Here is a 16,115-nt window from a genome sequence, read left to right as displayed (position 1 = left end):
AAGGTGCAAAAGGCCCATATCCTCTTTGGGTATGTGGACTACGTAAACAAATTCTCGTATCGACGACTTATCATTCCTCACGTTTTACATTATCTGTCATCGAAGGTGGCCTATATCGATAATGTCAATTGCAGTAAGCCCTATGAATTTCTCATGCGCGGAGACTGTCTTTCCGCTGATCACCTATTAATTGTACTTCAGTGTTGCCGTATGATCATGAATATGCAGAAAATGGATATAATATCAACGGAGTCAAGTAATGATTCCGAGAACCTTACTGAGCTTACATCTGAGCTTCTTACCCTTCAAGTCGAACTAAAGGGCTAATGTATGTAGAATCTGTGTAGAAATTAGTCCGCATTGGGCTAACCTACCTGTACATACTTAATGATAGGTTAATTTTGTTGTGTTGCACCGTGTATATGCCCTTGTCTAAATCCTTACCCACTTATAGACTATTACATTAATTTAATGTACAATCAAGTGAAAGATATACAAGAGGGGAATCAAAGCAGACCGACAAATGTGAGAAGCAAAGAAGAAATAACAGTAACTTATGAGGAAATGCTGCAGTGCGGCATCGCTTTATGATGAGAGGGCTCTGTCGACACCAAAGAACTAAAGATCTACAATGACCAAGACGGGCGGGATTGATTGGTAAAACCCAGAAAGGGAAACAGGACTCAGAAGAGTTATGGCACCGCGAGCTGATGACAAGTCGCCGATGTTGGGCGCCAAATTTACCCTTGGGAGTCAAGTCTGGAAGAAAAAAAAATCAATCCACTGTACGCGAATGGAATCCGACATCAAGCAAAGTGCCAGTAGACAGTACGCGATTTAGCCTGTGTGTTCTGAGAATCAAAACAAATCTGGTTCTGGTATGCACTAATATGATCTGAATCAAGCGTTTCTAATATCGCGTTAACAGGAACATTTATCAAATTCGGTGTATCTTTGCGTCGAAAGCTGCGATAATCAATAGCGGTCAACAACAGTTGGAGCTAAATTTCAATGTGATATTGGGGTTTATCTCTCTTGGTCTCATCGTCGAAGGAGGATGCGGTGATTATGGAGTAGTTTGGTTGAATCGAGCTTTCAAAAGACTATGCTATCATACTACTATCATCCAATCCACTAGTATCTGCAGAACAGTGCCCGGTTGCCGAGAACATGTTTGAACTTTTGGGATGAGCAAAATATGAGGATTTGTACCAAGGCGGTCAAGGCCCTCCCGCAGTGCCTCGGCATAATTCGGCGTCGTCCACGGAATAATGTCCGACACAGCCGTCAAGGGTCGGCATCAATTTCGGCATCAGTTTGATCGGTAAGCTCCGACTCATCTCGGTGAACTTCGAGAAAAACAACATTCCTGTCCTTTGTTCAATGGTCAAAATTTACTTGTTTCTTTGATATAACTAAAACATTGGGGAGTTTGCATCCAGGAGCGAAAGAGTGAAAACTAGCAAAGGGATGACTGTCGTAAAGAGAACATATGTGTAGTGAATCTCAATAGAACTCTGTATATCAAAGGAGCTCCTTTGTTTGCAATAACAGCGCGGGTGCTTCGTCGAATCGACGCTGTACCATAATATCGAAATTCGGGGGACGCCTGATCCTCCTTGTCAGTCAGATACATGACAAATCCAGGTAACTCACATCGTAATCCCGGCTCCTACAGTCTCTCTCAAGTCGGGAATTGTCGATTTCCCTGTGCTAGCGTTGATTCCAGGCTTTATGGTAGCAGCCCACAGTAGCCTCGAAAATACAATGAGTAAGGCTTCATTTGCATAGTACCGACCAGGGCATATCCTTCAAACCAATATTAGATCTTGTCAATTTGGAACAGCATATTCATACCTAGCGCCAAATCCCTAGAGAGACGAAAATGTTTAAATTAGAATATAAGACGAAATATAATTTCATTTACATATGCGACGTGGCCTTGAATTTAAAGCAGGTACAGTGAGTGCGTGTCCGTTGTCAATAAGTAATTCTTTACCTTCAGATTCCAGGTAACCGTCTTTAGTTTTACCAACGATGTCAACAAAATTGCCATCCTTGTCAAGGAAACGACCAGGATTAAATTCGTCGGCGTCTTCACCCTGTGACGAACAAGTGTTATACATCTCATATGAAAAACGCATACCAAATTTGACTGACATAGACTGTCTTATCCCGATTCATTAACCTGCATGGCGCAATTGAATGAAAAAGATTTATCGGGTAACTTTAAATCACCTACCATATATTTGCAAAACACATTGTGCCTTTCGGAATGAAGCGCCCTTCGTACCAGTCATCCTGCAATGTTATCGATGATCAAAGGACATGATTGGAATCAATCTATCATGTTAAACTCACTTGCTTTACCACATGCTGCGTTCCTAAGGTATCCAAGTTAACTGAAGCCGCCAACATGATTTAGGTATATGAATTACCGAGGGGGGAAACCGGCCTCCAGCGCAGGACCTCCTTGACCAATGCCTTCATGTAAGGAAGGTTTTCAGCGTCGCTCGCTGTTGGCATCCTGGACCGACCGACAACAGCATCGAGCTCGTCTTGGCAGCGCTTCTGCTGTTCCGGAAACGCCACCATGGCCAGGAAAAACCAAAGCATTACCTCCGTAATCTGCCATGTTTGCAAATGGATAAGATAAAATTTATTAACCACATGATAAACGACTTACGGAAGCTGACCCGTTTGCGCTAAAGTCTGTGAGTAAATGACTCATTAGGAAAAAGTTATATTTGACTCACTAGGTGGCAGGGAGCCAGGCAGCTTGCGCTTCGGTAAATCCCAATTTCTGCCGCTCACGCAATATATATCCAGCGATACCAGGCTTCTCTTCTCCTGCATCCTAATATATGATTAGCATATTTGGGAGACAAACGTAGTGATAACATACAACTTGTTTTGCGGTATCATTCCAGAGCTTTTCGAAGAAGGCGGAAAACTCGACATAGCCATCAGCCATTCTCTTCTTCCAGGGAACAATGAATGAAGGTAGAAACTTGATCCAATGGAAGAATTCAACAAGATAATTTCCAGGAAACGCCGCTTCAATCAAGAGATTGTCAAATCTGTTGAACTTGGCAATGATAGGATCATCTTTCGAAATTGTTGCGGGTAAGTCGTACACCGTAGACAAAAGCATAGATATCGTCATTCTAGAATGAGAATATACAATATTTCAGTGACATGTATGCTGAAACGCTAATTAAACAGCTCACCGTGACACTTCCTGGTGCCAGTCGCTCGAGTCCTTCAGCAAGTTTTCGGTGAATATAAGGGCCTCTCGCTCCTGCAATTTGTGGTAACGGCCCATGGCGCCTTTGCTCATGCTCTCATGCCCACCACGACGGAATTTGCGCCACCTGTATTCATATATTTAAAACTTATTTCAAAAAAATAGGCGCTTTAAGTAATGTACTCACACGTCACCGTAGCTGAGGACTCCCAGAAATAATCCCCGAGTGAGGGCGTTAATGACTTTGAAAAACAGAGATAAATAAAAAGTATATCGTAAAAAGCTTTAAAAACCTACCAACGAAGCTGGGCCTGTCACTATAAATGGTGCTGCGACGGTGTAAAAGGTCGATAGCAGCGGTGTGAGAGTTGATCAAGAGGATTCCTTGACCAAAGACTTTGAGATACGCCATGTCGCCTCAAAGCCAAACACAATCTCAGTTATGTATCAATTCAAGAATAGTGATGTACTTCCTCACCGTATATATGACCCCATTGGTTCAGACCCTGTTTTGATAGTTGGAAAAGGTTACCAAAGAAGGGTATGCCCATTGGCCCAGGAGGGTACTTTTTTGAAAATTTCAAAGTCCATTGTACGACGGAGGTTACAGTGAACAGAACAAGAAGAGCCACTGGAATCTGGAATCCAGAGAGGGAAACCGTGTTATGGTCAATGGCAAACATGACGAGGGATGGAAAGAACAAAAGCAGTGTACTAAACTGTTAAATAGTTCGATAATGGCGGTACCGCGCGCTTCGTGTACCGAGTAGTTAATTAAGAGATTATCCATGACTATGTGGGGCAATTCAGAAGGCCGACTTGCTTCCTAGCTCGGGTGCCACAGTTCGCAGTCTGCAGTTGGATGCCCCGAATATCAAGGTATACATTGGTGCGACGCGCAAGATCGTGTGACGTATTAGCCGCCACCGCCACTACCTTGACAATTTGGTTATGTACACATGTCACCACAACAGTTCAACAACTTCGCCCGATGAAAAGGAAGGAAAGAAGACGAAAGAACGAAAAGGAGGGGTGGTGGTTCTCATATCATATCTATCTACCCCCGGACTGTACAATGTTATAATATGCTATAAGAAGAGGCTACAACAGCCCTCCTATTGAGGGATTCATGACTTTAGCAATAAATATTAACATCACGTACTTCTACATTGCTCCTTGTAAAATCCTCACTCTATCGTAAAAGGTGAAGGGATGTTGAGATGCGCATAGAGATCCATGCCATATGCTATGGCGCAACACGCTTCGTTGTCATCATCTTCTTTGTCTCCATGTGGACTCTGTATTCAATCTTTTAGCTCGATATTGAACGTCTGACTGCATAGTGCACGTATCGGATGCTGCAGGCAATAGCTGACTGGTTTGTAAACCCTTCATCTGCCCTTCACTATGTAGACAAACTCGCAACCCTTCTATTGTGGAGCTCGAGAATTCAGAAGAAGCACCATTCAATTTATACACATCGCTTCCGCGGTACCGGTGATCCGCAATTCACTGACCAATGTAAGGATTTCGAAACATTTTAAACCACAGCTTGAGCTGTGCGGAACACAGCACAGAGAATTTTTATCATGTTTTCTGTTAATGACATCTCTCCGCTCACTTTCGCAGCAACTGCTGGCATACTGGTTGTCTCTTACGCATATTCCAGCCTAGCTAAGGGGTCCAGAGGCAATCATCCACCTGGGCCAATAGGATTACCATTCTTTGGACCTCGACTATCCAGCACTCCGTGGAAAGACTTTGCAGAATGGGGGAAAAATTATGGTAAGCATATTGTTTGCAAATTTGCCTTGCAAAAACACGCTTTCTAATGCAACTAGGTGATATACTGTATATCAAGAGCTACGGAAAAGGCATAATGGTTTTGAACTCTCACCCAGCAGCCGTTGACCTTCTTGACCGTCGAGGAAGCAACTATAGCGACCGTCAGACATTTATTAGTAAGTTTTCTACACCAAGTATGATACAATGGCTCAACCGCTTTCAACTTTAGTGAACGAATACTTGACTCGTGGACTATCGTTCGGCATGGTCAACGTTGGTGACATGTAAGCAGCACTCAAACCCGAAATATCCGTCTTTTTAACAATATATGTAGGTGGAGAAAGATGCGTCGGGCGAGCCATGAGTGCCTGAGCAAGACAGGAGTCACACGATATTATCATGTCCAGGAGAGAGAGGCTTTAATATTCACGCAGAATCTCCTTTGCGATTCCTCAAAGTGGAACCAAGAAGTAGCACGGTACGTAAAATGAAACCGCTGAGAGCTGGGCTCACGATATCGTCACCAAAAGAACGGCCGCCTCTGGAATGCTCACTGCAGTATACGATCTGCCGCCTAGGGAGTCAATAAATGATCCCCTTGTTTCTAAATTTAATGACTTCCACGAGATTCTGATCAGCGCTGTAACGCCCGGCCTCATTGAATACTCACCGTGGTTGCAGTACCTTCCGTCGTTCTTAACTCCGTGGAAAACAAAGGCGCAACATCGCTTCCTCGAGCTATCCTCATTTTTCGGGGAGCTCATGCAAGACGTAAAGAGTCGCATGGCACGTGAATCTGCTCTGACCATGGACAAAACCTAACCGTAACCTTCTTGGCAGCATGGGGAGCAGGAAAGCTCTGCGTTTGCCCCGTTTCTCATTCGCGAGAAAGACAAACTTGGGTTGAGTGACACTGAGTCGGCATGGCTCGCGGCGACCGTGTACGTTATCTCATTGCGTTACGCGCTCGCTTTCTAAACATGTTGTTTCATGTTAGTGTGGCCGGGTTTGGATCGGTGGGTCATCAATACCACTTTCATTAGGCCGCCATTGACTGTCCATGTAGAACAATGAAGCATTGCTTTGGTTGTTCCTTGCATTGATCGCGCACCCCGAAAAGCAGCAAAAGTGCCAGGAAGAGCTTGACGCCATTGTCGGCCACTCAAGGATGCCAACATTTGAGGATAGGGACAATCTTCCGTATATTCGAGCAACCGCCAGGGAGTTGTTGAGGTGGAAGGCCATTTCTCCTCTCGGTAAGCTTTCGCCTTAAAACAACGCACACCCATGTTGATTGTGATACTGTTCGACTAGGTACCGAGCATGTTTCCAAGGAGGTACGTCGATAATTTCGTTGTTTACCAGAGCCTCGTCAGCTTACCTCAACTTAAGGATGATTGGTACCAGGGATATTTCATTCCGAAGGGTACCATGTGTCTTGCAAACTTGTGGTAAGTTTTAACATAAAATTATACATACATACAGTGACGCTCCGTGCAGGTTGATGAACCGCAACCGGGAGGTATACGTGAGTCGATTGCCTTGTTGATCAATGCCTCAGTATCAATGTCTCAATTTCCCCCTCAGGGTGATGATGTCGAGGAGTTTAATCCAGATAGGTTTATTGACAGTGAAGGGAAACTTAAGCCTTCAATCAGTGACACAAAAGATGGTACGCTTTGTTTCAATCCGGGGCCTTCAGTCAATAGTGCTCAACATTATAATATCTCACTTTTCTGTCATTTTAGAAGGTGAGCAGTGACTTCAACATTTTGAATCATAAACAGAACACTAACAGCTCGATACAGGACACTCATCATATGTAAGCATATCTATCTGATACGTCAATTCCTGCCTCACGAATATTGTTTTAAGGGTTTTGGACAGCGGTGAATGTCTTATCCTACATGTACAAGAGGTAATCTACTAATTTGATCACTACAGCATGTGCCCTGCCCGGCACCTATCCAATGACATTATCTTCATCTTCATCGCCCGGCTGTTATGGGCAGTCAAACTTTCCGCCGTGGTGGATAAAACAACTGGATGCCCCATTATCCCCGATTTGACGGCCACAATTGTCGACGGTGTGAAAACGCAAGTCACTCTGATTCCTCGCGTCATTTCAGACGAACTTCTAACATCTCATATGCAGACGCCCGCTTCCTTTTGAGGTGATAGTAACACCCCGTTTTGCAGATGCGGCTGAGATGCTGCAACGTACAAGGGAATTGTCATGAAGAGGTCTAGTTCATCAATGTAGATAAAGAATATGTAATTTCTCAATCCGAAGACATGCATATCGATGTTCCTACCATCTCGAACGCTGACGCGATATGCGCTGCGTGAGACCGCTTTGAACGCTACAAAATAGCTTGAGGTGGAGTGCTCGGAGTCATAATAGTTGAAGGTTCTATCTAAATCACCGTACTATTATTGTTACCTTGATTTTTTGGCAGTGTTATTGTCTGGCCTCTGTAAGAGTGAGAATAGCATACGTGATATATCTCAGTATCTAAAGCCAGTACTGTATGAAAATTCCGGTAATACGGATACTATCCGTAGTCCCGCAACAGTAATTATACTAGTAGCGAAGAGGTCAGGGTCGCATAAATTTTTGGTACCTAATGGTGATGTCGGAGCGGGCAAGAGTTTCGCGAGTGAGTCGCCCCAGAATTCCACCCGAAGAGCATTATACCGGACCAGTTGCTGCTCGCCGCTCTGTCAACTCGTCAACTCGCTACGACGCCACATTAACATCAAATTCGCGTCGGACCATGGATTTTATTGCTTCTACACCTAACTAGTAGAAATTTCTATTAGTGGTTGTATAATGCGCCTGGGCCCTGTGGACCACGATGCAACTGGCGCTCCAGAGAGGGCTTGGTGTAATCCAATCCAGAAGATGCCAAAATTCTTTAATTCGCTTCGATTCAATAGCGATTTTTGGCACTATCGGACACGCATGTTCTTTAGCTCTCGCACGGAAGCTGGTGCGGCGGGTAGTAAATTACTCCCTCTGTCTGTAACTGGATAGTCTACTGGGGAGACGTGGTTGTTCGAAGCACCCAACTATTGTAACTGTGAGCATTTAAATTGTGAGGGTGTTCCATCCTTGTAAGTTTATGACGGGAATTGTGTTGCGGGATCTGGACCTATGGCTTAAGTGTAAGGTCAACATTCATTGAGAATATGTGGTCATGGATATCTGGTAAGTTACTCAGAAATTAACTTTCGAATGAGCGCCGCTGTGACTATTTACGGCCGAGCGTTAACGATCGCCCAACCTATATATATGAATTTGTAATTGATAGTCTTTAATCAATGTACTTCAACTTAAATCCTTACCAAACACTTACCACGTTTCGACTACCATACACAGAAAGGTTCGTCCACGAGATTTTTTTGCGCGGACTGTCTGGCGGACTGTCCGCCGGACACTGGGTATATGGTGGGTATTTGTGACCATAGTGTGACCTCCAGGCCACGTCGGGGGATTCACTTGCATGGTCACTGCCCTAGACAGCGAGCTCATTTCCCAACAATGCCCCACCGTCTGATGCGCTACACAGCGCACGCATTGTTGGTAGCACATTTAAACTGCTGCATAACGCGTGAGAATTTGTTTGGCACATTGCGGCTTTTTTTGAATATTGGCTGGCTCAACATCAACGTCAAGCAAGCTGTTATTCGGGCGCTTCATTTACTACACCAACGCAGTCATTGAGACAGAGACAGTATGTACTTCTATAGGAAAAAAATTGTAATATAAAGAGCAAAAATCTACAAAGCTGAAACAATGGTGACCATCCTCAAGGTCAGCTTGGAGGTGGAGGGTGGTAGTTGTTGGGGAGGGGCACTGCCAGTGGTCGCTGTGGAACACAGTGAGCACGGCTGTCACTAACCCAGGTCACGCTGGCTCACTGTAAGGCCTATAAGTCCGGCGGACAGTCCGGCAGACAGTCTGGCGGACAGTCCGCGCCTTTTTTTTTCGCAAACCACCTGTCCTCACCATACATTATTTTGTCTGTATATATAGTAGTGTAAGCATGAGCTAATAATCTAATTTTATATTATGTTACATTGCCTGCGATTTGTTGCACATTCCCCAGTCCTGAGTCTTCGCACCTATCCATTGGGGCCAGCACGTACAGACGTCGACTGTCACCCCCCAATTCACATCCCATCTATGATCATTGCCCGCTCCCACCTATCCCGACTTCTTCTGTTCTCGTACGAGGGATATCAATCGATTCACGTAACTGTGGCGCTATTCAAGAACCAGTCTACTCGTCGAGCATGACTCCAACGACTAGGTTCGGATACACTAATAAGTGTCGAAACTAAGTCATCGTAAAAATCGAAGAAACTTCAAATAATCATCCTCCGAATACTTAATCGGCTCTCTCATACACCATGTCATCCACAAAGCGGTCATGATCAGATTCTGCACCTTCGAGATTGACCCTGACTCCGATCTGGGGCGTGAGTAAAGTCCGTTTTTCAACCTTTGCCATCATCAGCTGTGCGCTGGACGCAGCACGTATATGATTTATAAAAGTGTCCGCCCTTTTGTAACGTTTTGAAAGTATCAACATGGTACTCCCCCTACTCCTTTCTGACCCGAGTACTAGTCTGCGCTATGGCGACATTGGAAAGACTGTTCTTCACTGCCTTCATGTCATCCATTCCATGGAGCGCGCCATGTCCATTTTCTTGGAGGCAGTAACATATGAGAGTCTTAGACTTGACGACTGTTCTCCTCCTCCGACGTTCTCTTTCTCTGCATTCGATGCGCACGTTGGAGACTGCGCGTGCCAAACGCGCGCACAAATGTTCTGGGATCTTTTCAGCTTGTACAAGGTAGAAGAAAACAAACGCGCCCTTGCCAACGCCATCACGGTCCTCAAATCCGTCAAGTCGAACACCGTTAAACTCCTTGAAGAGATAGAGCTGAACCGCGCAAAGCCACGCAGCCCTAGTCTGATGACACTCACTACTCACCAGGCTGTTTGGAAGCGTATCGGCTTTCTCTCTTTTCTGGATCTCTCTACAAAGGATCCTGAAGAGTGTATCAAGCCGTGTCATGATGGTGCAGAGTCTCAAGGCATGTTCTCTTTTCTAATTTTTGACGGCCACCACTCACATCCACAACTTTTCAGCGGCCCTCAGAGGCGGTGCTCGATCCGGTCATCGACATCGGGACATAGTAGTCGATACAGAATGGAAACCAGACGACATCGTCTTTGTTTCTCGGCTACTTACGATGTGCAACATGCTGTCCGAATTTCGATTCGCAAGCATTGAAGCAGGCCCGCCAGCTCGAGTCAAAGTCCGCGTAGACCTCCCGCTCATGTACGAGAGAAACGCAAGAGAGCTGGACGACCTGAACGTCTGCAATAAGCGCCGAATCGACTTCCACATCCAGTCCCTTTCAAAGACGAATCGGCAGACGGAGGCCATGCAGATATACGTATCTAGAGTGACGGCAGATTGGGTGCGGAAAGCCGCCATCACCGGGAGCGGCTCGTGGAGATGGTATTAGACTTTTTTTGCATCGCCCTGGCCCCTGACGTGTAACAAGTGTGCTGATGCGCTTTTTTTTGTAGCTTCCCAGATAGCTTCTTTGCGACAAACGATCGAAAGATTACGTGTGTTGCCGCATATGCTTCTTTCCTGGTTGTTCGGGAGGCGTGGTTGAAGTCGAGGATACCCATCTTGATGATGGTGCAGCACTTCTGTTCTCACGGGGGTAAGGCTCCCACACTGTGTTGTGTGTCCAACTATTTTCAACTTGTTTGTCTAGGGTATCGGAACTTGTACTGCCGCATTGTGCCCAACCCAGCGGCTGATATGACTGCAAAAGATTATTCGGCCCTCGGCGACGTTCAATGGTTCGACATCGAAGTGCTCACCGTCGACCAAATCGCATCTGCACCATGGAACAAGACCCCACATACCATTATAATCGGCATGTCATGCCAAGGCACCATCGAAGACTTCAGATTACGCCTGTTGGAGAGCCAGCAGGGTCTACTACCCGCCCACCATCGCTGTGGCCAAGTCGACGAATGCGCGCTGGCCATCGAATGCACCAATATCTCGCATTTGGTCTCTCACTTCTTTTCTCAGCACGAGCAGTTCCCGTTCGTGCTTCCTGGGGGTGAAGATGAGATTGAACGGGTTGGAAGTGCGTTGGAGTGCTCCCTTGGACCAGACGCGAAACATGCCTTTGCTATGGGCCGTGTTGGGGCGGAGAAGTTTGGGACTGGGAGGTCAGCCCGACTCGCCACAATCGAACATATCTTTTTGGAATATCCATGTGTATTTGCGAATGATATGAAAAAGGTCGGAGAAAAACCACAGGTTCTCGGATGTCAGCTGGAGTAATCTTATTTTGTTTTAACAACAAATATGTACTGTAATATACGAATTTGAACGTGAGCTTCAACCAACGGTGTGAGAGTTGCTGTTCTGCGTTTCCACTGTCATCCCTGTTTAACAATCAACTCCTAAAGTAATTTTATATCCCTTTGCACCAAAAAATAAAACCCAAATTGACAATGCCAGCCATCCATTTTATGTTGACCATCGTCAATCGTCCCTTTGGCTCTGAACACCGCATCACTCTCATCAGGCGTGTAGGCCAGTCTAAGGTAACCGACGTCGTGAGTCGTGCGTTGTGAGTCGTGCAGCTTCTGCTGACTCCCTGCACGGCATTCAGAGAGAGATTATTCATACATAGGCGGGATAGTAGAAGTGCAATACGTACGCAGAGGCATCTCTCCCCCTCCCCCTCCCCCTCCCTTTCCCTCTCCTTCACCCTTAACGACACGCCACGTATTTAAACTCGTTATTCGTTACTCGTCAGTTATGAGTTAGCCCGCCACTCTTCGTCCCCTGCCCAGTTACTAACATAATCCGACTTGATCTGATCTGATCAAGCTTCATACTAAGTATAACGATAATAATAACAACCATGCGCCTGAGGCCAATTATAAACTGATACGAAAGCAAGTATAGTATAGTATAGTATTAGTACTGGTATAGTAAGCACATCAATCTACTCAGTAGGTATCTAACTTTCCAAGGTTAACTACTTTTATCTTCTACCTTCTACCTCCTATCTTTTATGTCAATGAGAATAATTCCCTTTTCTGTCTTCCTCGCTTCACCTCGCCTCACCTCACAGTCGCTTAATACACGTATTCATACCCACGCCCCCATACATGCACACGCCCACGGCTAAACAAGCGCTGAAACAAGCGCCCATGTGCCCGTGTGCCCATGTGCCTATGCACCAAATCCACCATATCCCGTCCGTCCAATCAGTCTCGCCGTTCAGCATATCACACTCGTACACTCATACACTCCACTGCTTGACAGGGCTGTGATAAGTCTAACTCTGGGTAGATTCAGAGTGAGCTGCATAGAACGCGTGTGGTCGTCGTCGTCGTCGTTGCTGTGTCCTCTCACTCTCCCTCAGTGTGTGTGTGTGTGTGTGTGTGTGTGTGGGTGATTGCTGTTACAGGTACAGGTGCAGTGCCAGCGATAAAACCCGTAATCGGAATTTGTCGATGTGGGATTCAGAAAATTATATCTCGCGCTCGACTGTATCGAACCCTGGATCACTCTGTACATCAGAAAGAAAAGGGGGAGAGGGTGGTTAGCACGTCGTAGAAAACAAAATGCGAGTTAAATGACGGGAAGGGGAGGACTTACGACGCGCTTCCACCTTCCGTCCCCATCGACGTACCCTTCCTCAGCCTCAGCCTCTGCATCGTCGGCCCCACGACCGCGCTCACTCGTCCCCATTCCCATACCCATCGCCCTAACATCCTCCACTCTCCTATTCCCTGATCCCACCCCCACCCCCGCCTCCCCACCCCCACTTTTCCCCATCCCCTCCACCAACACCTCCAAATCCCTCACAGCCTCCAAATAAAGCGCCTCGCTCCGCCGCTTCAGCATTTTTTCTTTGGGCGTCATCTCTCGTCCTGGAGGTGGCTTTCCCCCCTGTGCCTGTCCTTGTCCTGGTCGCTGTCGCTGTCCCTGTCCTTCAGCATCTTTATCACCTGCACCCTCAGCACCCTCCCCAACCTCAGCGAACCGCCCACGCACATGCGCAACGACGCGCGCCGCGGCGCGCGTATTCCTCGCCATGATGAAGCCGCGCAGGATGGCGGTGTAGAATGGGAGGTCCGGGGGTGGGTAGGTCAGCCAGTGGCCTTGGCCTTGTGCGTGTGCGTGTGCGGGTGGGTGTTCCCCGCTGCTGGTGGTGGTGGTGGTGGAATCAGATGCAGATGTGGAATTAGGAGGGGTGTTGGGAGTGGAAGAGGAAGTGGTGGTGGTGGTGGTGGTGTAGCGGGGACGCCGCGGGCCGTGTGTGCGTAGCGGGACCCACTCGCCACCATGTGCAGCTGCACCCTCAAGGCGCGCGATAAGCTCCCACACATCGCGCTCGCGCTCGCTCATTCCTCCCTCTCCCTGCTCCTCACCCTCCCTCCCCTCCCCTCCCTCTGTCATTCCATCCCGCTCCCGCTCCCGCTCCTTCCTAGCACGCACCCCCTCCTCCAGCACCGCCCACCTCGACGCTCTCCCCACCCCCACCCCCGAATCCCTCGCCAACACCCTCCCCATCTCCGTCCACACATACACCTCAGGACTCACACCCAGCTCAAGCATGTCGCGCACGACGCGCCACCCCGCGCGGGCGCCGTACCCTTCGAGGAGCGGCTCGAGGAAGGGGGTGAATGATGCTGAAGTTATGCGGGTGTGTGAGGGCGGGAGGGAGAGGAGGGCGCGCGGGAGGGCGATGTGTGAGGGTGGTGGTGGTGGTGGTGGTGCGGGAGGTGCTTTGGAGGGTTGTTTGGAGGGCTGTTTTTGTAAGTGATTTTGTGGGTGCTTTTGTGGTTGTTTGATGCCGTGCGCGGGAACGGCGTCAAGTTTCCCTGCCTTGGCCTTCTCCTTAGCCTTCTCTGCACCCTCTGCAGCGATATCGACGTGCGCCTGTGCAATGCGTAGAAAGGCCATGTACACGTCCTTCCGCCGCGGGCGCGGTGTAACACGCACGAGCGCATGCCAGAGCAGGGTGCAGTGCGTGTCCTCCGGGAAGAGCTTTGCGCTGGAAAAGGGGGATAGAGTGTGCAGGTACGCTGTGCCTGCACTTGCACTTGCGTTTGTGGTTGAGGTTGAGTGGGAGTGGGAGTGGCTGTAGGAATCGGAGGAGGAGGAGGTGCGGGGTGGTGGTGGTGCAGGGAACGTTATTCGCGCGGGGTACTTTGCGGGGTTTGACGCGCGCCGCGCGAGGTGCGCGGTGTACCGCTCCATGACGAGCGCGCGGTCCACACCAAAGAGGTAGAAGTGGTCTACGAACGTCTCGACGACGAGCTCGTACAGCCTGTGGCGGTGATAAAACAGCATCTCCGCGAGCGCGTACGTGGACGCCGTGATCCTTGCCGCGGGGTTACTTTTCGCGGTGGGGTTGGGTCCGTCGAGGAGGGTGATGGGACCTGAGCCGCGGTGCGCGCGGCGGAAGAGGGTGTGTAGGATACGCGTGCGGCCGTGCTGCGCGATGTACATCTCCATGAACGCTGCGATGCTCTTGGAGTGCGGCACGCGTGTGCGGGTGAGGAGCATCGCGTGGAGGTAGCGCGCGGCGAGGACGACGGAGCCGTTGAAGTCGACTTCGTCTTCCACCGCGGGGCGGCGTTCTTCTAGCGCGTCGAGTTCAGCGGGGGAGAGGGTGGTTGTGGCTGGCGCGGCGTGGTCGAGCAGCTCGAGGACGCGTGGGATGGGGGCGTCTTTGTGGCCGAGGGAGATGTCGTGGGCGGCGACGTCGTGGAGGAGTTTGATGGTGGGTTTGTGGAGGACCCAGAGGCCGTGTGCGACATCGACGAGGAGGGGGACGGCTTCGTCTGCGCGGCGGGCCAGGGCGAGTGTGCGGACGACGCGGTTGCGGAAGATGCTGCGTGCGCGGGGGAGCTTGTCTGTGTCTAACCCGGCATTGGTGGTGTAGACGACAAGGGCGGCGTCGATGGCGTTGAGAAAGAAGGGGAGGCGAGTGGGAGAGAGGGAGCGGACGGTGATGTCGACGAGACGCTGAAATTTGTCGATGTAGCCGAGGGAGGCGAGGACGGAGAGGAGGCGGGCGATGGTGCGGGTGTCGGGGTTTGCGACTGTGCGGAGGAAGTGGGCGTCGAGGAGGGAGAGGACGGTTTGGGTCTGGGGCGCGGACTGGCGGGTTGTGCGGTGGAGGGGCGGGATGAGGGCGAGCCAGGCGGCGATGCGGTCTGACTGCTGTTGAGTGAGGGGCGCGGTGGGGTCTGTGGATTGGAGAAGGGCGAGGGCGACGTAGGCGTACTTGGGGGACGGGGGGATGGGGACGCCGAGATCGTACATGTCGACGAGCAGGGCGTGGGCGTCCTCGTAGCGGCCGGAGAGGAGGGTGCGGTCGAGGAGGCCGACGGAGGTGTTGGTGAGATGGGCGGCCTCTGAGAGGGGGGCAAAGACGGGGGTGGCGGCGTCTTCGAAGAGAGGGCCGTCGTCGGTGGAGGGATCTGGGAGGAGGGCGGGGAGAGACTGCTGGATGATGTCGAGGGTGGAGGGGCGGGGCGGGGCGGGGGCGGGATAGTCTGCAGCGCTGTCCTCGAAGACGGGGCTGGGGCGGAGACGGGACTCTGCGGCTGAGAGCAGCTGGTCGAGCTCTGGACGGACGGAGGGGTCGAGGAGAGGCAGAACCTCGTCGCGGGCATAGCGGGCATGGCCGTTCTGTGCAGCAGTGAGGGCGAGCTGGTGCAGCAGAGGCTTGTGGGTGATGGTGCGGCAGACGTGGCGATAGGCATCCAGTCCGTCCGAGGAGGCAAGGATGTCTGCGAGTAGCCGCTGGGCAGAGGGAATGTTGCCCTCTTCGTGGACAAGCGCCCAGAGTCTCCGCAGAGAATCCTGTCTCTCAATCACATTGATGGGATAGTCGCGCGCGGCGACCGAGGACTCGCACCGCACCAGCGAGCGTCGCCCACAGCGCAGGACAGTGTGCAGCATAGACTTGCGCAGACAGTGCAAAATATCCGTGACGGTGAAT

The 16,115-nt window shown here is 49.7% G+C and overlaps 4 protein-coding genes across 4 annotated transcripts; 2 read left to right on the top strand and 2 right to left on the bottom strand.

The window, feature by feature from the left end:
* Window positions 1–1,524: 1,524 nt before the first annotated feature.
* On the bottom strand, window positions 1,525–4,037 carry JR316_0008995 (Cytochrome P450 monooxygenase; the record flags this gene model as incomplete). The annotated part of the gene is made up of 17 exons (XM_047894706.1): window positions 1,525–1,609; window positions 1,657–1,809; window positions 1,858–1,871; window positions 1,928–1,941; window positions 2,000–2,102; window positions 2,161–2,188; window positions 2,243–2,301; window positions 2,362–2,384; window positions 2,439–2,628; window positions 2,687–2,705; window positions 2,757–2,857; window positions 2,906–3,167; window positions 3,231–3,374; window positions 3,435–3,489; window positions 3,545–3,664; window positions 3,726–3,966; window positions 4,011–4,037. The coding sequence occupies 17 exons, from the start codon at window positions 4,035–4,037 to the stop codon at window positions 1,525–1,527; spliced, it is 1,638 nt and encodes a 545-aa protein (XP_047746165.1).
* Window positions 4,038–4,836: 799 nt separating this feature from the next.
* JR316_0008994 (Cytochrome P450 monooxygenase) lies at window positions 4,837–7,205 on the top strand (the record flags this gene model as incomplete). The annotated part of the gene is made up of 13 exons (XM_047894705.1): window positions 4,837–5,032; window positions 5,089–5,208; window positions 5,262–5,316; window positions 5,367–5,510; window positions 5,563–5,803; window positions 5,873–5,973; window positions 6,030–6,048; window positions 6,099–6,288; window positions 6,347–6,369; window positions 6,425–6,483; window positions 6,533–6,560; window positions 6,620–6,783; window positions 6,977–7,205. 13 exons carry the CDS (start codon window positions 4,837–4,839, stop codon window positions 7,203–7,205), a joined length of 1,569 nt encoding a protein of 522 aa, XP_047746164.1.
* Window positions 7,206–9,628: 2,423 nt separating this feature from the next.
* Window positions 9,629–11,422, top strand: JR316_0008993 (putative cyclodipeptide synthase PUL1; the record flags this gene model as incomplete). Its single annotated transcript, XM_047894704.1, has 4 exons — window positions 9,629–10,124; window positions 10,195–10,570; window positions 10,642–10,784; window positions 10,839–11,422. 4 exons carry the CDS (start codon window positions 9,629–9,631, stop codon window positions 11,420–11,422), a joined length of 1,599 nt encoding a protein of 532 aa, XP_047746163.1.
* Window positions 11,423–12,727: 1,305 nt separating this feature from the next.
* JR316_0008992 (uncharacterized protein) lies at window positions 12,728–16,075 on the bottom strand (the record flags this gene model as incomplete). Its single annotated transcript, XM_047894703.1, has 1 exon — window positions 12,728–16,075. One exon carries the CDS (start codon window positions 16,073–16,075, stop codon window positions 12,728–12,730), a length of 3,348 nt encoding a protein of 1,115 aa, XP_047746162.1.
* Window positions 16,076–16,115: the final 40 nt, after the last annotated feature.

The sequence above is a fragment of the Psilocybe cubensis genome, chromosome 8, assembly GCF_017499595.1.
Source record: "Psilocybe cubensis strain MGC-MH-2018 chromosome 8, whole genome shotgun sequence".
Classification (NCBI taxonomy): domain Eukaryota; kingdom Fungi; phylum Basidiomycota; class Agaricomycetes; order Agaricales; family Agrocybaceae; genus Psilocybe; species Psilocybe cubensis.
Note: the sequence above shows the minus strand (reverse complement) of the source record. Positions and strands in the feature narration are given on the sequence as shown.